This window comes from Perna viridis, chromosome 13 (assembly GCF_037379345.1).
Source record: "Perna viridis isolate PV_CMFRI_1.1 ecotype Kerala chromosome 13, ASM3737934v1, whole genome shotgun sequence".
NCBI lineage: Eukaryota > Metazoa > Mollusca > Bivalvia > Mytilida > Mytilidae > Perna > Perna viridis.
The window spans coordinates 28,720,637-28,745,254 of NC_142457.1; the positions used below are offsets into that span (position 1 = coordinate 28,720,637).

General features: G+C 32.2%; 1 protein-coding gene across 13 annotated transcripts in view; it reads left to right on the top strand.

The window, feature by feature from the left end:
* LOC148600228 (cardioacceleratory peptide receptor-like) overlaps window positions 1-23,278 on the top strand; it is a 55,405-nt gene extending 32,127 nt beyond the window's left edge. For all 13 annotated transcript variants that reach the window (XM_088558547.1, XM_088558553.1, XM_088558551.1 and 10 more), the window contains 6 exons: window positions 15,790-15,882; window positions 17,326-17,464; window positions 18,658-19,004; window positions 19,398-19,542; window positions 21,647-21,742; window positions 22,161-23,278. In XM_088558547.1, coding sequence (XP_088414673.1) covers window positions 15,790-15,882; window positions 17,326-17,464; window positions 18,658-19,004; window positions 19,398-19,542; window positions 21,647-21,742; window positions 22,161-22,390 — 1,050 coding nt within the window. In that variant the 3' untranslated portion in view covers window positions 22,391-23,278. The remainder of the gene's footprint in view (window positions 1-15,789; window positions 15,883-17,325; window positions 17,465-18,657; window positions 19,005-19,397; window positions 19,543-21,646; window positions 21,743-22,160) is intronic.
* Window positions 23,279-24,618: the final 1,340 nt, after the last annotated feature.

Genomic DNA, 24,618 nt, shown 5'->3' on the forward strand with positions numbered 1-24,618 from the left:
CCATCCCTTTTTCATTTCATCATCATTTCATGTTCATCGTCTGAATATAGCTGAAATATTGCTGCTCGGACGTTAAACCCCAACAAACAAACAAACATTGACAGTTCACTTAACAACACACATACTCGCTTATAACTATACCCAAGGAAAACATAATTAAAACTCACATATTTGTGCTACATGTAACGGCCTTCAAAATTTTTATATGTGTTGATACTATGGTTCTCCATACTATTTATCATATTCTAAAGCCTCACAAGTGTTCTAACAAAAAGATGTATATACATATACTGCTAGGTCTGGCAAGGGCACGACTAAACCCCTATCGAAACCCCATTACATTTACTCACGGCGGTCAGAGAAGAGTAACAAAAAGTGGCAAAAATAAGATGTTGATTCTGAAGAATTTAAAAGACTTTCGAGGGTGTCTTTCTTTCAGTGATCTTATTTTTGTAGCAGTAAACAATTTTTCTACCTTGTACACCACACTGTCATATGACAAGCTTAAGTCAGATTTACGTGTACTGGATTCCTGAACTCCACAAGAATCCATACAAACAACGTTACAAAATGTACCACCAAACCTCTTTCAAAACTTTTAACTTCTATACTCACAACTGTCAAAGAGGGTCTGCAGTCCTACCACAACACTTCTTACTCCCGTAGTGGTATTAATTCAATGTGGATCCTGAAAAATTCGAAAGATCTTTTAGAGACAATCAGTTCTAAAAGTAAAATTTAATGCCTGTATACAGGATTCAGGGAAAATGTATTGAAGGTAGAGTTGGTGCATACATTTAACTTCATCCGATACTGACAAAGACCAGTAAATTAATTCACATGTCTTTCAAGGCATACTTTTCACATTTTAATAGATGATTTTTTTCTTACTAAAACAATTCATCATCTGTACTTTACTTTTTGCTGCATTATTTGTCCTGGTGTTAGTAATTGTTTTTTTTTTATCAATTTTATCACTTAAGACATCGTTATTAATTCCCACATGTACAATTTAATCTCACTTATACCGTTATCAGTTACAACATTGTTCATAAATTACTTTAGGGAAATGTAATATTCTATGGGCAGACTAATTCGTGAAAAAAATCGTCAACAGAAAAATACTTTGTGAATATAGGTTGAATTAGAAAGAAGGTAATATGAAACTCCCATGCAATCAAAATTTGGACGTTAACGCCATGTAATAACTTAACAAAAAAAACAAATAACAAAAACAATTCAATATTTTTTTTATTGATTTAAGAATCAGACAAGGTTTTACGTGACGCATAATAAATATTAGTAAAATGTTTACAATAAAATACAAATTCTTATTCAAATATTACAGGTACAAACGCTGATTCTTCATTTCTTTTTGTGTCAAGATTATTTTATTACATAAGTTTAATTAACAGTATACAAGACCGCAAAAACAAACTCGTTGACTATTACATGACTATCACAAGAAGCACTTCCAATAGTTTAACTTCAAGAAAAAGGAATATTTCTCTTTTCTTTTCTTTTTCTTTGATAAACATTTCTAAAAAAAAAAAACTGTAGAAAAACCTTTTCGCTTCGTAAATATATTCTCTTATATCTTCTAGATAGAAAACATTAAAGAATTGTAACATATGACAGCTTAAAGTTCTGTAAATATGAATCCATTCAAAATAATCAAATCTTCGTCTAAAAACCTTACAAATATATCAAAGGCTAAAAGACAGATCTTGTCTATCAGACGTTTTGTCGGGGAGAGTTCCGTGATATGTCTATCATAAATTGTTATCAAATACTTAGTTAATAAAAACATGTTGATAGGTGCATTTGTATGTATAGATAGTGATGTGAGTGACTGAAACTAAAAACTCTCTATTAGACAGGTTTATGTACTAATGAACTAAAATTTACAGTTTTAGACGTGTATATTAGACAAACACGTATATATACAATATGTAACTACAATACGACATTACAATACATTGAAGCAAAAATATAACGTTACGTTATTAAGTCATTGCATTTCTCCATTTCTTCAAAACATGAAAACTCTGAATGAAAATAAAATAGCATTTCAATTATAAAGGGAATTATAATTACAGTCTTTCAGATTTCTATATCAATCAATTGAAAATATTTCACAATGAACAGTCCATTCACTTAACCGTAATTTCCCTACATTTAATTGAAAGTCACTTATTTGAAAATTAAATTTTTAATCGTTCTGGTATTTGTCTGGTTCTTCTGGGCGTGCCTAGTATTTGTCCGGTTGTTTCGTGCTCACTGTTCTGATGTATCCTCTCGCGTCCCTCTGAGCAGTTTTAACGGTCGACTTTCTCGATCTTCGATCGAAACGTCTTTATCGTTTGCTCCAATAAAGTGTGTGGGATCGCAGAAAGCTTGTCCATTTGATTTCCAATGTGCTCTTGCACTTGATCCTGGTATTCTGCAAACAATACACTGTTCATGTTTATAAGCTGTTATGAGCTTGTTACTTTTCTCTTGTTTCAACACTAGATCATTAATTTTGAATGAATGTTCTTTAGCTGATTTCGATTGTTCCATATTTGGTATCAGTTCTAGTGAATTCGCTTTTCATGCGATCAGTGTTCGTATGATTTCCGGTGTAATCAAATTTCGTTTTCACTTCTCTTTTCAATAACACCTCGTAGGTGTATATTCTGTAGCGGGATCCGATGTTGATCTATATCCAATAGGCATGTTTTGAATCGCGCCATTACTTCGTTTTCGTTTAATATTTGTGTTTTCTCTGCCTGGTTTAAAAGTTTCATAAAGTTCTCAGCTTCCCGTTTAGCTCTAGAATGTTCCGGTGTCACATTATGATGTTTGAATCCAAATTCATGCGAAATCGGTAAATTCTGCTAACCCAAACGACGTTCCATTATCCGTTCCTACTCGATGCGGTGTTCTAAAAGTTGACAAGATTGTCTGTAGCTTTTTAATTGTCATTTTACTTGAAGTTGTGTGTGTTTGTTCTACAACGGGATACAGTCCCTGAACCGATCCGCCCAATATTTTGACGGATTAATAATCGTTGAACAATCTCATTGCAGTTTTTATATGTAAAATGACGGATGATCGGTTCATGTAAATTTAAGATTTTTCATAGGAAAACAATATACTAAAAATTAAATTCACTTTAAAGTTAAGATATTAAATCCGCATACGGTATTGTCTTTATTTGAAAAGTAAAATAAAACAAATTGATGTTGAAAATATATGTTAATATGTGTAAAAACTGACAAGTAAAACAACGGAATCCGAAAAAATATGTTGATCGCTCTGTGGTTGCGTGATGCGATCACCGGTTTAATGGATCGGTGTGAAGGATCGATGACTGGTAGGAAATTGATCGGTGATCGATGACTGATCGCAATTTAAATTTCGAAGATCAGTTCAGGTACTGTACACATGTACTTGTTACATTTGAGCAATTTTTAAACGTAATAATCTTGCACTTTGGCTCTCCTTGGAAGTACATACTAAATAGTTATGGCCCATTTCACGGCAAATGCATCCTTTTCCGTTTGACCTTCTTTCGGTGTCGTTCATCGAACTACTTATGAATTGTACAAGTTGTATTCCTCCGTTTTTACTATGATTGGTCTATTCGGACGTAACAATTGTCTTTTCGTCTGTAATGTTGTCTTACGAGTTTGAAATGATTCATTTTCCTATATTTCCACTTTGTTTCTTTCTTTTTCCACTTTCTTAATTCTGTGCTTAACACTATGTATCTCGTATCATATCATACCAAGTATACTCCTGAGGGGTTCTTTAGATTCATGCGGTTTAAATTCTTTAACTGCTCTTACCTTCTTTAGTAACGGTTTCAAACCGTCCTTTGTAAACTGACAGCCATAAAACTTTAGTTCCTCGACTCCGAACTGGCATTTCTCTCTGTTGAGTGCTTTTTGTTGTTCCACAATAATTGTTCTTCCACCAATAAGAATGTCAACTCTTTGAAATAAACATATAGGAAAGTCACTGAATATATAATACATTGCTTCTTTGAACAAATCTTGTAGTGATTTTTCACTGAAAGTCAGTCTCGTGGGTCTCAATGGTGTGCTGAATGTTGGAATTTTCTCAAACCAGGGTGTAAAACTTACTCATGATACCCTTGTTTCAAGTCCATTTTCGAAAATACTTTACATCCGTAAAACATGTAATTGCAATCTTCTACTACTGGTATTGATTAACTCTGTTGTTCTTCATGTATTAATTCAAAATACGCAAATCTACACTTGCGCGGATCATTTGCAATCCAGGATTATCCTTACAACTTGACCAAATCTTGGTTTCTCCTTACCACTAATGGTGAACACAATGTAATTGCTTCATTTGCTCCAACCATTTCAAATATATCCCCTTTGATACCTTTTTAATCCATTTCTTTAAAGGCTCTTTAGAAATATGGTAAATGTCGTGGTTTCTGTGCAACGGGTATACAATCTGATTTCAATGATAATTACCCATGAAATTTTCGTCACTTTTCTGCCCTTTAATTTTACCTATTCCTCAAAATACTTCTGAACATTTGTTGTATCTGTTGCCAATGCTTCTATCTCTGTTGAACTTTCTTTAACAGAATTTATACTATCCGGTATTTTGAGTTCATGTGGCTCTGTTTTGTAACGTACTTAGATTCGCTTTACTTTCTTCTAATTTCGTGGCATTACTTGATCTGTGTGCATTAGCTATATATTTGTTTTTGTTTCTAAGCTCCACATTGACTAAACTATCGGGTTCATTTTTACATGAGCATCATTCATTTTGATATCAAAAGATTTTGTTTTGTCAACAACTTTATACACTTGTATTTTTTTCACGGAATTTAAATGTTTCACGGACTTTGCGAAAAGTTTATTGTCGGAGCGTTCATCATCACTAAATTCTGTCGAAGTATCGGCAACATTTGCATTGCAAATAGCATACTGGGCATTCAGTGTTTAGAAAGACCATTAGATGATTCTAATAAAAACAGTAAATTACATTGTATTAGAAGAGCGATTTTGTTCTCCAAAACCTTGTTTGTACGGATATACATTACGAAGACTAAGACCATTATCATGTCCAGAGTTAAGTTCTGCACATGTTATTTGACTTTTATGTATATTATCGAAAAACCTATGAACTGAACAATCATTGTGCAGTGTACTTACTTTTATCTATTTCCCGATCGAGGAAAGACGGGAAATAGATTTTTGCTACTATATGATCCGAATTTTTTTTCAAAAGGGGACAAATTGATATCCCTAATATATGTTAACTTTACAAACTCAGCGTAAAAGGGCACTACATTATAGTAGTTGCTGAAATGTTAATAAGATGTCCAATAATTTTCAGTTCAAAACGATCAATGCACTTCGTACATGTACAGTTTTTATTTTCCATCGACAGTCAGTAATTTAAATGAAATATTAGTATTTGAAAAAAAAATCATAGGCGACATTCTATTAATCCAGAGAGTCTGTGTATTTCAACTCTTAGATAATTCAATTTTATATTGCATTAAAACGTCTACATTGTACTTGTAAATAACAAACACTGATTTTTGAAAAAAAAGAAAGCTTATTGATCATACTATGGGATGGTCCGTATGCTTTTGTTACTTCGTATGTATGATTTTAGTTACTTTATGTTCTTTATTGTGTATGTCTGTTTTCCATGTCTGGTTTATTGTCCGTGGATTACATTCTTTTGATTACTGCTATAACATTGGTTCCCGTGATTACTCTTACGTAATGTTCGGACGCTTTTTCACAAATTTCCTGTATCCACATTTTAGAAAAAGTTGAACGTTCTGATAACATTACTCAATGCTGAAAATCGTCCAGGCCAATTTTGCCATTTTTTTTTTATAATTTTGTAATCATTTGGAATTAAAGAGAGTACCACGTTCTTAAAATGGAAAAATGTGGGCTTTTCTACATTAAAAAACTATGATTATACATAATGATTTCAAATTGTAGACTTTTAAACCCTTTGGGGATTTCTGGTTAACAGTTTTAACAAGCCTTTCCTTTTTTCATAATCAACAAAAAGAAATTTGTCTAAATTTCATATCCTTTTTATGGCTGTGTAACATATTTTATTATTCTCAATTGTTGGTTATCAAATATGATCATGTTCTATGATCTATTCATAGACATGCAATGTGTCCTATTTTTAGATCTAAAGATGCCAAGGAAATATAAATCATTACTTTCCTAAACTCGGCGGGTGTTTCTAGAAAAGCAGAGGACGCTTACCCTACCGGTGCACCTGGTCCATGCTCCCAGTCTTAGTGGAGGCCGAGTGGCTCATTTGCGTTTGTTATTATGTATGTATGATTATAGTTACTGTCTGTTTTCCATGTCGGATGTTTGTCCCTGGATTACATTCTTTTGATTACCGCTATAACCTTGGTTCCCTTGACTACTCTAAACAAAACCTACTGTGAGAGTATTATTGTTCAAAATCAACGAATTCAAGAATGCACGAACTGATCATTCTCCCCTAAAGCACAAAAATTGGTACCCACGAATAAAAGTACTTTCACAATAACTGCTATTTTATGATATACAGCAACGCAATATATGTTCAAAAAGTCAAATCAAAAACACTTGTGCGATGTGAAATCGGATAACAGTGAAATCTATTCTGTGACAAGAAACTATACTCGTATATCAAAAAAAGTATTACTTTGTCATGGACATCTGACGGAGGTAGACCTAGGCTAAGGGACACAACTCTTACATATCATTGGGACATTCTGCATTTTACATCATTCTTATGTTAACATCAAAGTAATTTGGACTGATTTCATTCGATTTCAAATGAAAGTTTTTGATAAGCTTTGGTGTAATTGAATATGATGCAAACATATAACTGACTTCTAGAGTAATTTCCCTTACCCTAGGTCTACCTCCTTAAAAGTGGAAAGGGTGATACAATATGTAAGAATTATATATGCGTGCATGCTCAAAAGGCATTGAAATACCGACACCAAAATATGATGACGCCAAAAATAATCAAGTAATGCGAATCGAAAAATGCATTTCATATTACTAAGATTTTCAATATTATATCATTTCAGATGGTCACATTGGCATTCACAAGTTCATGTATTTACATACCTATAGTAAAGGTTTTTCCCGTTTTCAGCGGAAATATCTTCTTTTATTTACATATTTTGATTTCGATTCTTCTTTTTTTATCGCCAGTATCCACAGCAAACATGTTTTGCTCCATATGATTTCGATCTTTGGTGTACAGTCTAATCATCTTAAAGACTCTTTAATACTGACCCTACTAAGCGATTCTTTTGAAGTTATATCCTCCAAAAAGCAAAATAATCTAATTTTGTAAGGATAACTGTCAAGGATCCACATTACCGGATGCTAAATATTATTTCAGACACAAAACATCATGTATAATTGAATGTTCAAAACATAAAGGATAACGGGAAATCTTGAAATAATATTTGTCTTGTTTTGGACGAATAACTTTAGTTCTGTGTAATTTTATAAATGACTAAAATGTTGAAACATCCCACGCATAATTACAGGTGACTTCATAATTGTAGGACGACGTATTGGCTGAATACATTAATACAATGTTTCTACTTCTCAACTGGTTCGATCATCAGGTGAACACCCCTCTCTTCGTCTGTTTCGGTGCTGTCGACAACACTCTCTTACGGAGGCCAAGACTATGTTGATCAGGCGGCTCAGCTAGGAACTTATTAGCTCTTCCACTGCTCCTCTCTTTTCCTCCATATCTGAACATAAATTTCTTCTATTTGCCTTACCACCCTTCCAACAAAATGTCTTCTTAGTGGAACAGTCATTTCAAGGAACCTAGACGCTATGCATAAAATTTGGGGGAAAAGCCTCTACAGTCCAGCTTTTCTTGGAAACATATCATGTCTTCAACTTCTTTTCTTTGATTTCATTAACCAGGTCTTGGAAGTTAGTTTTTCTTTCAAGGACTTTTGCCAGTCTTGGGTCCAATGAAAATGTCAAGTTCACAATAATTAACTGTTTACTGGTTCAGAACCAAAGGATGATATCTAGTCGATGGGTAATTGTTACACTTCTTTTTGGACGGATGCCTTTACTCCAACGTCATCCAAAAATTCCGAGTCACAACGACATCCAGGATTTCCCAATCTTTTGATGTTGTCAAGTTTCCACTGGCTTTTCTGTTTGTGTTTCTAGATGATTACTTTCAATTTCTCAACAGACTGTCTGCATCTTCTACCACATTCTGCCCATTTCCGTCCTGTCCAGACTTCAACATTTGGTCCTTCCACTTTATCATCTTTATTGTCCCTTAACATCATTACATGTCTGGTTTGATGACTTTAAATTCCTATGTAATGGAAGACAGCGATAGTTGAAGTTTTGAACTGGTATTGTACATACCCATGCTGCTTAACCACTCGGAAACCCCAAGCAATCATCGTAAGTATCTGTTGAACATCCTCTCTAGACTTTCCTCAGTTCAAAGATTCTTGTTACATCTACAATAGACATGTGATTCTTAGAAATATCCCGTGCTGATAGCACCCTGACTTGTATACTCTCCCGGTAAAAATTCTGACTCTGTCCTGCATCTTCCCTTCGTTCAATATCAGACTCCTTGACTTCACAGGTTTGAAATTCGTGCGTGCCAAGTCTATGAGGTTTCCAGGTCTTGTAAAATGTTTTCGTTGTCCATAACTGACCTGGCTGTTTTCGGTATGTCATCTATAAATGGATTAAGCTCACTACGTTGCTATGTGCGTCGTTAAAGAATCGTTATCCTTGGTCATTCTATGATTGTGCGATGAATCATAAGTCCTTTTTCATCCTAATCTTTCCACTGCAGCAAACTCTAGGTGTGTCCATTCACTGTCTCATAGTCCGTGTTTCCGTCTCAGTTGTTTCCATTAATTTTCTCAGTGGTAACTCATCCTCCCACGCTTTTGCAAGATAATGGTGTTTCTTATCAAAAATCTTTTCTTAGACTCACCATTGCTGGAGTGAACTAAGGTCTTTCAAAAAATTGTAAGCCTTTGTACCCGTTTTCACTGTTCACTGTCTGACAACATACTATTTTTCGCAATTCCAATCATGGTTGCCGATTAGTCCACTTCTCAACTGGTTCCATCATCTCCGACTGTTTCGGAGCTGTCCACGACAATCTCCAGGGGGTGCACCGACCAAGTTGATCAGGATCAGATAGGAACTAGCTAGTTATTCCATTACTCCATTCTCTTCCTACATATCCAACCTAAAGCTTCTATAAATGATTCAATAACTACTCGAAATCAAGACTGTTTACAAAGTATAAAGCACATGTTTAAGTATTTGTGGAGTATAAGATATCTGCGTTCATTGCGGGAGTCAGCCAGCTTCTTCAGCCGTTTTTGTATGCGTGCTTATTAAAAATCACGTTTGGATTCACATTATGATGATATAGTAACCTACGCGGTTTTAAATGAACAGTTTATTTAGAAATTATAAAACTAGCATTGATGTAGTAACTAACAGAAAAAAGATTATAATGATAAGTGTGTTATTACCACAAGGCATTTTTTAATTTGTACTGATTCTACTTTGGGAAGTGGTATCTTAAATCAATGAAATTTGAAACATTACACACTTTTAACCAAACAAAATACCGAAGTAGAAAAATTTGGTAAAATACGAACTGTATTTCCACTTCTCGTGATGGTTCAAAACAATATCTTTCTATTAACGTCATGAAAGAGTGTATCTGAATGTCAATAATTTAAACAATGTATGTAGAGAATACGATTAAAGCTATCAGTAATAAATCACATATAATGTCGTCTACTTTGTAAAACAAATGTGTTTAAAATCTTCAATATAGTTTTGTACAGAATATTGAGACATTTGTCGTGATTACTTCCTTAACAAGGAAGTCTGGAACAAACCACAATTGTTTATATTCTTTTCCAATTTAGCATTAAGAAGAATGCTTCGCTAATGATTTTGTTATAAAATACTTATATCATTAATTATTGTCATCAAGGCAAACTTCTCTATTAAATTAATTTAGTTGCAATATCGCGATAGTGTCATTTGATCAGGCAAACAATATACGATATGAACAATGGAAGTACACATGGACATAATTATTTTTTTGATGCATTTGTTACAGTAGGGAAGAGATTACATTTTTTCTTAAAATTTACACATTTTCAAATCTTTTGTTTCTTAATACAGTAAAATTCGTTTCAATAACATTTTAAAGAATAATCAGAGGAACCAAGGTTATAGCGGTAATCAAAAGAATGTAAGCCAGGGACAAAGACCAGGCAAGGAAAACAGACATACACAACAAAGAACATAAAGTAAATAAAATCATACACACAAAGTAACCAAAGCATGAATGAGCATCTCGGACTCCACAAAAAATTGGGAGTATAGACCAGGTGCACCGGAAGGGTAAGCGTCCTCTGCTTTTCTAGAAACACCCGCCGTTTGTTTGTTTGGTTTTTTTTTTCTTAGAAATATGATACCGCTGTAGTATGCTTAAATATGTCGCTTTCTGGTTTTATGAGAAATTTACAAATTGTTTCTATTGCACTAAATTATAATAATAGAATTATTATGAATACCATACAGGAAAAGGCAACGACTTTTGATTTTTACAAATATGCATGTATCAGAGATTATGGTAAATGATAGGTGCATTAATAATTTATAAAGTACCAATCCATATAAAATTCAGACACTGCCCATATTAAAGTGATTCATGGTGAAGAAAAACCCATCGAACAAAAAAAAAAACACTTTTCAATCTACATATGCTAAATTTCCATATTCAGATCTGTACTTTTGAAAAAAAATCATACATTTATCTCCAACAAAAAATAACCAAATCGAACAAAATCAAGAACGATAACTCTTGCAAAGTGCTAATTCAATGTACTATATATATAAATTTTATTTCAAAAGCGCAACATCCAAATGTCTGGTTATTTGGTCTATAACTGATTCCGAATAAGAAGTAAAAGTGAATTCGGTGGGTTTTTGACATGCGCAATTCATCTGCTGACTGATTTTTATAATGACCTCTACTTAAAAGGACATGATTTGGCAATTAGCTCCTATTCCAAAGTGCAAGAAGTGGTTTTTTGCAGAGTAAAGACTTCAGTGTAACTCCATGACTAAAATAGAATGAAATATCATCATTCAATTCCTTTTTTGTCTCGATCTTAGCAAAATAATTGCATTACGTAAGTTAGGCAATAATTTGCTTTGGCAACACTGATTTCCCTTAGTAAGTCAACTAAATACTACACGAAAAAAATGTAATATTGCGAATTAACAACAATGATATCCTTTGAATGTTAAATTAATCAAAAAAGTTATACTTTCATTTCGTAAAGCTTATTGGATTTCATCAGAATTATCAATGTACTTCGTCGCAGTTGATAACGTGGAAAAGTTGAAAAATTGAAACGCGAGTCAAGTAATCTGGATAAAGCTGTACCTAATTAAAAAAATCTTCCATGTTATAATAAAACAGCCAAATTCAAGCTGAATTGCTGACTGAGTTAATAAGAAAACTGATATTTTTCTGACCCATTTATAACTTTTTCATCCATTTTAAGTCAGACCAATTTTCAAATTTACTGTTGTAATCCTGTGATAATTTCCCAACTGAACAAACTAAATTCATTTTTTTCATTAGTTTTCCATGCTCTTTTAATGTAAACTCTATGAACATAAACCTGTGTATATTTATTGCAAGATAAAATATTTGTAATGTGAATTTCAAATGAAACAGTAGAATGTTTCCATTTTTTTTCTTTTATAACAAATTTGCAAAGGTGTATGTATTTGTTCTATTTTAATTAAAATAGATTGAAAAATCACTTGCCACTATCTAATGAGAAAATAAATGTAGTCTTTCAATTCAAATTGAATTGTGCGTAGTTGTTTTTCTCTGAAATGCAATCAAAATGTAATTAACTGGGCTTAGAAAAAAAACTTATAAAATTTAAAATTCATGAAATGTCAATCAACGTCTTAAAGACAACGTACTACTATCTCTAAGGGAAAAAAAGTATGGCATATTGTATTCAACGAAGTATGCAGTTTTGTGCGCACTTCTCGTCTAAGAAAGTATCTTCAAATTATGAAATAACCAATTGTTTATATTTTTAGTTGAGGATACAATTTACTGTGTATTACATATTACAAGTTTTCTTATTTTTATATAATCTTTTGAAATCATGAGCCACATTGACGTGACTTTCGGTTGTCATATTGGAGAGCGATGATACTATTATCACCAAGTAAAGCAGTGTTTCAGACATTTCCAAGGAAGATAGGGTAAAATTTATTAAAAGCTTGAAAGAAAGAAAAAACATAGCACTAAAACAAATTATATTTTAATTTACATTTGTTGTTAAATAAAAGAATAATAAAAAAGTATATATGTAAAAATCTTTAAGAAAGTGTGTCAGAGTGGGATTACTCTTATACTTCACACTAAGTATGACCAATGTTAACGTTGTTTCTTTCTATAAAAAACACTTATTCAAATTAATATGGAATTAAGTGCTTGAACTCCTAATTCATTATCATGAGAACCCGATTCGTCTAAAGTTTGTTCGCATACTAACCATGTTATTAAACTCTCGGCTGATGAAGAAAAAAAGCATCAAAAAGGGTTTTTATCTCGACTTCAGTACAGCTCAAATCTATGTCGTTATGGTAGTTGAATATTTGGTGGCTAGTGGTATTCTTTTATATCGATGGAAAGATCCAGACATAAAAATTAGATTTTGAAAAGACGGTTGCTTTAATATGCTCTATTTTGTTCATTAGTGAACCTCCAGTGCTCAGTGTCAATGTATTTGGTCTTATAATAGAATGTTTCGTCGATATGAGAGCACTATTAAAAGTCAATCACCACCATAGTTAAGTGTAAATAATGAGACCTTTCATGAAAACTACTCAAAACTGTCTGGCGATCTCAGAATGGTGTAACTTAACTATGTACAACACTTATTTTTTGTTATGTGACGCTTGACCGTGTGCCTCGTGGGCCTAATAAATGAGATACTTATCTTTCACAAAAACAGAAGGCTGACAAACTTCATTGGAAATCACTATACCAATCATATAGAAATAACATAGTAATAGTTGTGTATCTTGTCATTTATAAAGCCGGTCGATATTACTTCAATAAAATACATAGCAAAAAAGTTTATGTAATATCACAATTAGTTAAGCAGCAATTAGAAAAATATAATCCAAAGATAACGAGAGTAGACAGGGAAAATAGAAACCCACAACGTTAACAAAGGATATGGAATATCTAAAATAACACGTAGAAAGAAACAAAAATCCAAAGAGAAACTTGGACTGCCTTAAAAACTGGGAGTTTTACAAGTATATTTAGTACCTTTAGTAAGTTCAATACATCAACTACATCATATAAACAGGTCGTTTACAATTACTAAAGTACTAGTACTCAATATCTACGGTCTATATAAAACGTATAAAGATAAATTATTCGATATTAAATGCTGTCTCCTGTTAAAAATTTGTATTGTTATTCCTTTTCAGAACCTTTCCAACTTGAATGTCCAGAAAATCTTAAACCAACCTTATTTATTCCCCACGTGTTCAGATTCTTCTTGATGAACAATTTGTAAATATTATAGGAGGGAATATATTTGGCATCAAACTTGTAAGGAATTTTTCTTTTATCATTAGAGCACAGTCGCTTTACAAAGATCGTTAGACACTTTATTTAAGGTCCAAGTTGTATTAAGATAAGATCAGTGCTGTGAATTATGAATTGAAAATAATATTTGAATTGGTAGTGTTTTAAACAGACAAGGAGTGATGTATTTTAAGTGAAATTAATTTTGTTGTTTCAATTCTTTTTTGACTTTCATATGGAGTGGATGCAAGCCCTGTAACAATGAAATCTTTATTCAGATGCATTCAATGACATGTTTTTGGGAAACCAACAAGAGATTTTAAGCAAAAAGTAATCCTTCATTTCACTTTATAAGTAAGCATTTTGTATAGTTAAATAATGTTTTTTTTATGTTTTTTATGGTTTTTTTGTGTGTGTCTGTTTTTCATGTCTGTTCTTTGTCCATGGATTGCATTCTTTTGATTTCCACAGAATCTTGGGTCTCTTGATTACCCTTTGCTTGAGTTGTATACAATTACACAAAGTTGACATGTGAGTACAGGTTAAAAAAATTATTTTTTTTATTGATTTTGGATAAACTTAGATTCCAGATTATTTTTGCACAAATTTAAAGAAAAGTAAGTGTTGGGATGAAGAAAATTCATTTTTAGAATGATAAAAACAATAAAGTTGATTGTTTTAAGTAGCACTCCAGCTAAGAATCATGCAAAATGTGATTCATTGTAGGAAAGGCTACATATTTTTATTTTTGATATTGTGTTTAAAATGCTTAAGTTAATAGAAAATAACATTTCATAGAACCCTTGTTCATAAGAGATATAAATTATATAGAAAGCGCTGTAGAATTAAGAATAGTCAAAGATGCATGTATTGTTATCACATGTTTAAAAAGAATACAATGGTTTGATCAAATAAAACCTGTCGATAGTTCAGGGAGTTAAACTACTATGATAAGTATCATCCCGAGAAACCAATAATAACCAGAGGGCCTCTGTCCCGAGGGCTATTATTGGTCGAGGGTGATACGGCACGTGATACGGGTCTAGCTATGTCTTATCCGCTTTAACATATATTTGAAAGAATTTATGATATTTTGATTGACATTCCTTTCGTCTAGGTTTGATACTCAAGTACACTTGTATTTCAATTTGATATGTTGATTAAAACTTGTTTTTCTGCTTTTTTTTTCTACGATCAATACGGCCTGCCACCGTTTTTGTCTGAAAAATCCCGAATAACGGCAAGCACAATAGCGTTAGAGAAAGAAATCCGATTATAAGTGTGATAAAGGAGTGTGATAAAGGGGTGTGATAAAGATTGTGCTGTCACAATGCTTTTAACTGATGAAACATTTTTTAGGTATTCAAAACAGCTGTATTTAGTACAAAATATAGGATTAAGCTGAAATATTGTCTTCAGATTTTTCGTATCTTACTAAGTTACTCTCTTTGATGTTACGTTGAAAAATATCACCTACTGTCCTTTCATGAATTTTTGATAAAAACAACTTTACAAATCAATATTTAAACTTAAGTAGCACTCCACATAAGAATCATGCAAAATGTGATTCCTGGTTGGAAAGCCTACATATTTTTATTTTTGATATTTTGTTTGAAATGTCATAGTAAACTTAAAGTTACATGTGGTTTTTCATATAGCCCATGTTCATAGGAGATAAAAATTATATAGAATGCACTGTAGATTTCAAAATTAAGGGAGATAACTCTGTAATTGACACTCAAATACAATAGAATCTATTGTATTTTCAATGTGGATTATCTCCTAAGAGCAGGCAGACATGAATGAATAATTACACATTGCACAATATAAACCCATAAAACAACTTAATTACAAAAATAAAAATATGTAGCATTTTTAGGGGTGTACCACATTTTTCAGATTTTGTATGATTCTTACAAAGACTGCTACTTAATTACATATCATTCATAAGGAACATTGATAGCATCTTCACGACTGAGTTCAAATCTTAAATATATACACACTTTAACTATATGAACCTAACATATTAAGCTGTGTATTATTTTTCTTACGTGATAATATTTTGTATATTTTCTTTTACATTTTTTGCAGATTATCATGAGTACAAATATGACATTAAACAATTCCGTCAATGCCAATCACAGCGCTTGCTTCAATGCACCACAATTACTGAATGAAGAAATGGTAAGTGTTTCCAGTATTTCCCGCATTTCACAGATAATTCCATATGTATCAATCAATGTCTACCCCCTCGTACATCAAACAAATGCTTATTCTAATTTTCATTTTTTTTACTTTATCTCATTTTAAATACTGAAATCCGTTCACTACAAACAGAAGACATTATCTTACGTACTTAGGTAGCAGTCTTTATAAATATTATTTGATTAAAACAATATTGAATTCACTTTATTTCGTATTCAGAAAGTGTTACAAAACATATTACTAATCTTAGTTTGTCATTGAGATCTTGCAGTTTGAGAAATAAAATATATATATATATATAGCTAGATATATTATGTGTGAAATTGGTAGCAGCCGTAATCGTTCTTGATTTGGTTTGATTAGGCTGATTTTAGTAAAATATGAATGTATAATTTTCTATAAAAAAAAACAGAACTGCATACAGAATGAACTTTTGTTACTTAAAAATATACTATATGTAGACCTAAAGAGCAGCGTTTGTGCGGAAGATTTTTGTACACGATGAATCACCTCTACCATTTATAGTTTTTGAATTTTATATGGACTGGTACTAAATACGGAGGTCTAAGTACGTTCACATAAATAATATTGGCATACTGGTTATCATAAACATTCGTCAAATAACGTATCAGATTCGATGCGACTTTGTTCGTCAACCTATTCTAGAGCACACGATTAGCCTTTTCAATTTACAAAACTATATTTGCATAACCAAATCTTATGTATGACAAAGACTTATGAGTATGAATCAAACACTTGTTAATAAAATTCATTTGTTTTAAACTTGTATTTTGATATAATTCCAATCTAATTTGCATATGCCCTTTCCGTGCATTACGATTAGTTATTCACCTTTCACGACCTCGGCAATGACAGCTTTTACAACAGTGTAAGTTCCATGTACAAATCGTAAACAACATGGTTGCCATTGCTGTGACAAAAGATAGAGTCTGTTAAGAGGCTTAAAACGGTATTAGCTGCTTTATTCCATTCATTTTCGACATTGCATATTCAATACAAATATATTATGTAGTTATCAGTAGCCCGTAAATACTACGAATACCGGTATTGAAAAATTTATAACCATGACACGTTTTTGGTTGAACGCTGCCATTTGCAATTCAGTTTCATTGAATGAGAGTCCTCAAGAAAACAATTTATTACAGATAGTTAGGAATCGGAATTATAATGTTTCAACATTGTTTTTCCAAAATTTATGAATGTATAAAAACAGACCATTCACTCACAAACCTGACATAAAAGTCCTTATGATTTTTATTTGTTCTGTGAGTGAAAGGTTCGATTTTACACATCCATAGATTCTAGAAAATAAATGTTTAATCCTATAGTACAATTGTTTTATTAGGTTACCGCTTAATGTTATACGAAATAGATATACTCTAATACTATTATACATTTCAGACTGATAAAGTTTTGAAATGGATTTGTATATTAGAAGCTTTGGGCATTATTGTATTGAATACATTACTTATCATCTTATTAAGAAGACGTCGTAAACAAAGCCGAATGGCCTTCTTTGTGCAACATCTAGCTATTTCAGGTAACTTTCTTAAAATGTAATAAAGATAATTTCGCTCCCCAGAATATTTCAAGACGTTTTGTTTTTGTTTTGTTTTGTTTTTTGTTTTGTTTTGTTTTTTGTTTGTTTGTTTTGTTAGTTCGTTTTTTATTTTATTTTGTTTTATTTATTTATTTATTTATTTATTTTTGTTGTTTATTTTGTTTTTTGTTATTTTCTGTTTAAGCTGAACAGATATATGTATATCATATCAAACGTCTTATTGTAAATTTATATTGTCCTTATTTGATGGAAGAGTAACAAAGGAACCATGATTCCTGTGGAAATCAAAATAATGCAATCCAAGGACAGATACCAGACATGGAAAACACACACATCAAAGAACCAAAATAATAAGCACAAAGCTTAAAAAGTAAATGATTAATTTGAACTCCATCAAAGACTGGGAGCATGGGCCAGGTGCACCGGCAGGGCTAGCGTGCTTTGCTTTTCTTGAAACATCGCGGAGTTGCTCATAAAAAGTCAATTCGGGGTAGTCGAAAGAAGAGAGGAAAATCATGACACGTTGAGGGAGTAATCAAGGGAACCAAGGTTATAGGGTAATCAAAAGAATGTAATCCAGGGACAAAGACCAGACATCGGTTCTTATGGCGCAGAAGGATACACTGCAAAGTTCGACGAATTCATGTAACGACCATAAAATTTCTTGAGGGATGACTTTCATCCTTTGGCAAAATACCGCTGTTCTAGAAGCCTAATTGTCTAGCGCGCTACAAAAAAGTCTGAATAGTTACGGCAAGCTCAAGGAATGTTTGATTTCGTTTTAATATATTCTGAGGGAAAATCAAATATCGACGTTAGAGCCAAGTAGCAGGTTTTAAGAAAAGAGGAATGCTCTGTATAACATTAAGTCCTAAAAATCGGTGTCGAATTTTGTAGTCCCTTCTCGTCAAAAACAAATACACACATATGAAACAAATTTTAAGCATGGAACTGAATAATAACTACTTAAACAAGGAAGTTGTACATATTTGCGAGTTGTTAACGATGTTATCAAATGTTTAACAGACATTATTCATAACTCGCCCTTTCGTAGTATGATATAGTAAATGACTGTTCATTTCAGATGCCTGGGATGTTGCTGAAATAGTCCATTTAGATACATTATTGTGTCTTCCATTACACTGAAATATTCTTTTTACCTCTGTTTACAGATTTATGCGTCGGTGTGTTGTATGTTCTCCCGAAGTGCATATTTGAACATTTTCTGAAAAGTTGGGAGAAATATTCCTGCTTTATCTTACACGGATTTTGCACAAACATGTCAATATGTGCCTCAACATTTCTAATTGTTGTTCTTACGATTGACCGACTTTATGTGATAGAAAAACCGTTATCAGCTTCAAAAACAGGGAAAAAATATCGTTACGGACTAATAGCAGGGGCTTGGTTGTTTGCTGTACCACTTGCGATTATCTACGCAGCTCATATCAGATTTGAATGTACAAATCAAGGACTTAATGTCTGCTGGCATTTCTTTAGGACTGATTTTCTTACGAAGGTTGTTACAAATTTACTTATTATCACTTATTACAGTGTCTTTTTGTTCACTAATTTGATTCAATGAGTGATTCGGTGTGTGATAAATTATTTTGACTAGCAATCTTTCCGCTACTAAGATGAAACTTTATCGTTTCATAATCCAAGAATTTTATCTTTGGTATTTTATACTAATAATAATTGACCCAATGTACATTTTTAAATGGAAGTTACTTCAGTTTGAAAGAGTAATCAAGGAAACCAAGATTCTAGCGAAAATCAAAAGAATGTATTCCGGGAACAAAGACAAGACATGGAAAAATCATATAACATTTGGAAATGTATCATATAAAATGAAAGAATATTGTACTTTAATTCTAAAAAGTATATTATAACCATTACTGTATTTTTCTAGGCTATGGTGATATCCGAGGCAGTCATGAACGTTTTCATCCCGGTTTGTATTATTGCATTTTGCTATGCTTGGATCGTCTTGATAATCCGTAGACGTGAACGAGCAGGATTCGCCACATCTGAACAAAGTGTGAAATTCTCTAATGGTAAATAACCAAAGTGGTGAATTTTAGTTGACTTTTATAGCCGTCATTGTTACCCTAAATTAGAAGTGTCAACAACATGCATACTTAATCGGAACTCCTCATCCCTTCTCTTCACAAAAAAGAAAACAAAACAAAAAACAAAAAAAAAAAAAAAAAACGTGACACGGAAATGGACGAGTAGTTCCGATTGATGCGTACTTTGAATTGATAAAAGCGGTAACTGGACCACCGTTATCAAACTCGATTTACGTTGAACGGAAGTGACCGGAAATAAAAGAATGTGTTGTCTATCAGTATCAAGCAAATACTTATATTGTGTTATAGGTCACAGGAATACATGTAAACAAACGCGATTTTCCGAACATAATAATGAATGTCGACACAAAATATAATTTAATCCAAAAATGTCTAATCACCTTCAGGTTATGCCGTTCAGAAATAAAGACTAAACGATACTATGGTGATTTATCGACATGTTTGCCAAAACTGATTATATTGTGAAAAGAAAAACATGCTTCAAAACAAAGATGAATTTCGCGACATCCCTTCGACTTGATGTACGAAACTGATTTTTTATGTAATTATTTACCAGTCTACATAAATTTTATAAAGTGATGTATAGTGTAGAAAAACCTACCTACCAAACAAACGATGCTTTTTCAGTCTACATAAGCTTTACTTTCACAAAACGATATTCATTTCTTCATTCTGAATTCTAGAAAGACTGCTACTTAATCATTCATCATTGTGGCATAACAGGGTTTGGTTAACAGAAATTTGGTATACAGTAACTCTACTTTCACTTAAACATTACAAGAAGCCATTCAGTAATTGGTGTTTTTTTTTAAATGGTTACTGATGAAAACACAACAGCTGAATTTTGATGATGATTGCAAACATAGACACAAAGTTACTTTCGGTAGTTTAACATCAATGTTTGTTTCAAGTTACCTGAAAAATCAATTTTATAAAGCACATCAACTCATTGATTCCTATGCGACTTAATCTCTGATTTACATTTTCTTAATTAACTTTAGGTACACATACGCAAATCATTCCGTACAGTAAACAATAAAAGTATCCCATAATGTTGATTTTTTTAGGAAAAAAATACACTTCTTTCTTTATATGTTTCTGTTCTTTTAAATTGGTGTTTCACTCAAAGCCTTGTTCCATTGACCTCCCTTTTATAGTAACCGCTTCGATGTTATGTGTTTCATTAATGTTGGATCATATGTGCTTGTTCAGATCTTAAGGAGGTAGACCCCTAGGGTAAGGGACACAACTCTTACAATCAGTGATATGTATGTATCATATTCAATTTCACCAAGGTATATCAAGCCTTCGTTTGAAACAGAATGAAATCAATCCAAGTTACTTTGATGCATACATGAGATTGATATAAAATGCTGAATACAAACATTCCAATGATTCGTAAAAGTTGTGTTCCTTACCTGAAATCCAATAATACAAACCATACTCAAAGTACCTAAGTTTCTCAGAATTAGGATAACTTTCATCTTCCGAAAACAATGTTTATATGAAAAGCCACATGTAAATTTCTGTTTACTATAAAATTGTAAAGAAAATACCAAAAAAAAATTTAAAAATATTCCAACCACGAATCACGCATGAGGACGCTTTCCCTACCGGTGCACCTGGCCCATGCTCCAAGTTTTAGTGGAGTCCGAGTTGCTCGTTTGCTTTTGTTACTTTGTATGTGTGATTGTAGTTAATTCATGTTCTTTGTTGTGTATGTCTGTTTTCCATGTCTGGTCTTTGTCCCTAGATTACATTCTTTTAATTACCGCTAGAATCTTGATTCCCTTTATCATTCTATCACATCTGAAGTGCCTAAGAAATCTTAAATCCAATGTATGGTACAAAAAAGAGCATTTCAGGGAGAACTTCCGGTATAGTTGTTTCAGCGTATACAATTATCCATTTCTTTATTTTTGTGAAGAACATTCTGCTTTATTATCACAAACAATCTTAATATTAGATCAAGTAGATTAAGTATGCACCTTTTCACTTCAAAGATAGTATAGCATTTCAACTTAACAAACGGTGCATGTAAGTATAAAATTTAATGTGACTCTTTTAGGTCAAACAATGTTAGTGGGTAGTGTTCAGAGAGGGTCATCACTAATTACCAATGCCAAGAAAAAAACTATCAAAGTTTTACTTGTCGTAGTCTTAGGTGAGTTTTATGAATAATTATAAAAGTCTTGTTTGACTCTGAATATTTGCTTATACTGTTAGTTATGTTTCTTTTCACAGATACATCGAATTCGTTGAGGACATTATTAATATCAATTTCTCCTTTAATTTAATGTTTTCTAGGTAAGCATTTGAAAATAATTTTCTTAGAAATTAGAAATCTCCCCCAAACCAATAACCGGAAGTTTTTGTTTAGTTAGTCAAATAACTATGCTGAAGAGATATTACTTCATAATGATTTGCGTTTTTTATTTCTATATATTTGCCACTAAAAAGCCAAGAGACGTCAAAGTTTGAACAGCAAATATTCTCTTTAGTTAACATGTAACTGATAACACCTATTTTGTTAAAATATCAGTATTGTTTATTCTAATGCTTAAATTCACGTTCTTTTACAGTTTATATCATAAGTTGGTCACCAATCACGTTTGCACAGCTTTTTAATGTGTATAATATATTACCGGTTGGGGTCACATACCAATTTCTTCACGCACTGGCTCCAATTAACAGTTTAATGAACCCAGTCGTTTTTATGATATTCAACCGACAAATGTTAAAATCTGATCGCAATCGGATGGCGCATAATCAGACGACAACCAGTCCTAACACCGCATACGAGCCTATGTGACTAGTTCTTAAGAGGCGAAAATTAAATAAAATAGACAAGACTGGTGTTAAAATGAATAGTGTATATCAATGACATAAATATACTTGAACAAATGTTTAGACTATTATTCTTGTATTTATACAACGAATCAGATATCATAGCTCCTAAATCGATCTGTGCAACAATTGATCGATCAGTTATTGATATACAGATCAAATATCAATTCGTCATCTGTCTTTGAAGTATCATCATCCTTATGGTACAGATCAAATATCGGTTCGTTGACAATTTCATCGATCAGTCATTTGTAATCCTTCTGCTACAGATCAATTATCGGTTTTCAACAATTCAATGAATAGTCAATAGAGATCTGCCTGCCTCATTATTCATTATTCATTCTTCGGCTACCGATCAAGAATTTAAGCTAACTGTCAATAGACATCAATCGTCGGTCCACCGAAAGGTTCCCTAAGTAGGGACTATATAATACTAATTAGTAATATAAAGTCCCTGCCATCCCATGATACATGGAACATGATAAATTCATAGAAATGATTAATTTTCTATTTTACAAAAATACTAATATAGAAATATATTTCAAATTTCTATTTGCTTTTGCTAATAAAAAGCAAAACGTAAATTGAATGTTTCAAAAATAAAATGTAGTTATTATGACTTAATATTTAATTAATTTCAATGAAAAGATCAGTAGTTTTTTTGCATAAAAATTTCAAAAACTATAAATCGAATGACAGTCCATTAGAAAGTTATATGGATCGTTTCAGGGGCTATATTGTGCATGTCTGTTAATTTAGTCGTATATTTATTTGATACTTAATATGCCTTCATGTAATCTAAGCGTGTACTGTTTATATAATTCATCAAATATATTTATAAAGTTACCGAAAATTGTATTGTTTTATTGCTTTCTCTTAGAAAGATACATGCTACGCAGGACGCTTACCCTACCGGTGCACCTGGTCCATGCATTGGAAATAAAAAATGTTTTGATTCAATATTAGTTAGACCCATAAAACAACTTAATTATAAGGATAAAAATATACAGCCTTTTTTGAGGTGTATCACATCTTTCAGATTTTGCATGATTCTTAAAAAGACATCTACTTAATTATCAAAAGCCTTGCAGAAAATTTGTCGTATTAGAGACTATCGGATAAATGACTTTACGAAACGGACGTACATGAATAGTAAGAACAAGAGGCTCTCGAAGAGCCTGAATCACTCACCTGGCAAACCATAACCTATTAACTAAGTAAGTAAAGGTAGCATGCTTTGTTATAATGTTTGACAAAAAAGTGCTGAAAAAGGGGTATATACATGAGTGTATTCAGGAATGATGTAAATTCAACTTACCTAAGGCATTGTAAAATGTTATAATGCTTTCAAAGTGTTTTAGAACCTCTGAAAAAAATTTGGGCAGGCGTCCCCTGAGCTCTATTATTCCATTGGGTATGAGGCATTAGCCCAGTATACATTTGCTGAAAAATAGCATAAAATGAAGTTTAATCATGGCTATATAGTATTTACATCATCACCATTCAACTCATGTTTACTACATAAAACAAATATCGTTGAAATCAAACCAATTATTAAAATAAGCGGCGAAATAACCGTCCAGAACAAACTTTCGTTATCACCACTCAACTTAGAATACCATGTCGCCTAACAAAACCTAAAATCATTTGAATTTGAGCAACTTGTGAAAATGAAAATGACCGCCTAAAAATGTATATACTGCCAGTCAAATCAGAATATCATATTTATTTTGTGAGTAGCTTTTATCTTCATTATCGTCCTGCAGTTGTTGAAAAAAAACAAAAAAGCATTTTGACAATAATGTTCTATTTTCAGTAGCGACGACCATGTTCTTGATCGATAAAAAAATTAAACAACTACTTTGTGCAGGATACCCTAAAAAGCTATACCAACTTTCATTAAATTTTCATTGCATGATTTCAGAGTAGATTTTCATTGTTGCACACGTAAAAAAAACAACAAAAATTTGTTTCAATAGCCATGACTACATTAGAGGACGAGTCATTTTGAAAATTTCGGTCCGTCTTCTGGTGGTTAACAATTTTACACTCCATTAAAATTTATGCTAAATTTAAAGGTTTTTGACCCATATGTATTATTTGTAGAAATGCTCTTCGATATTTCAAAAAAAAATTAAACAATCATTTTGTGCAACAAACCCGAAGGAACAATCAAAAGTTTCATTTGATTCT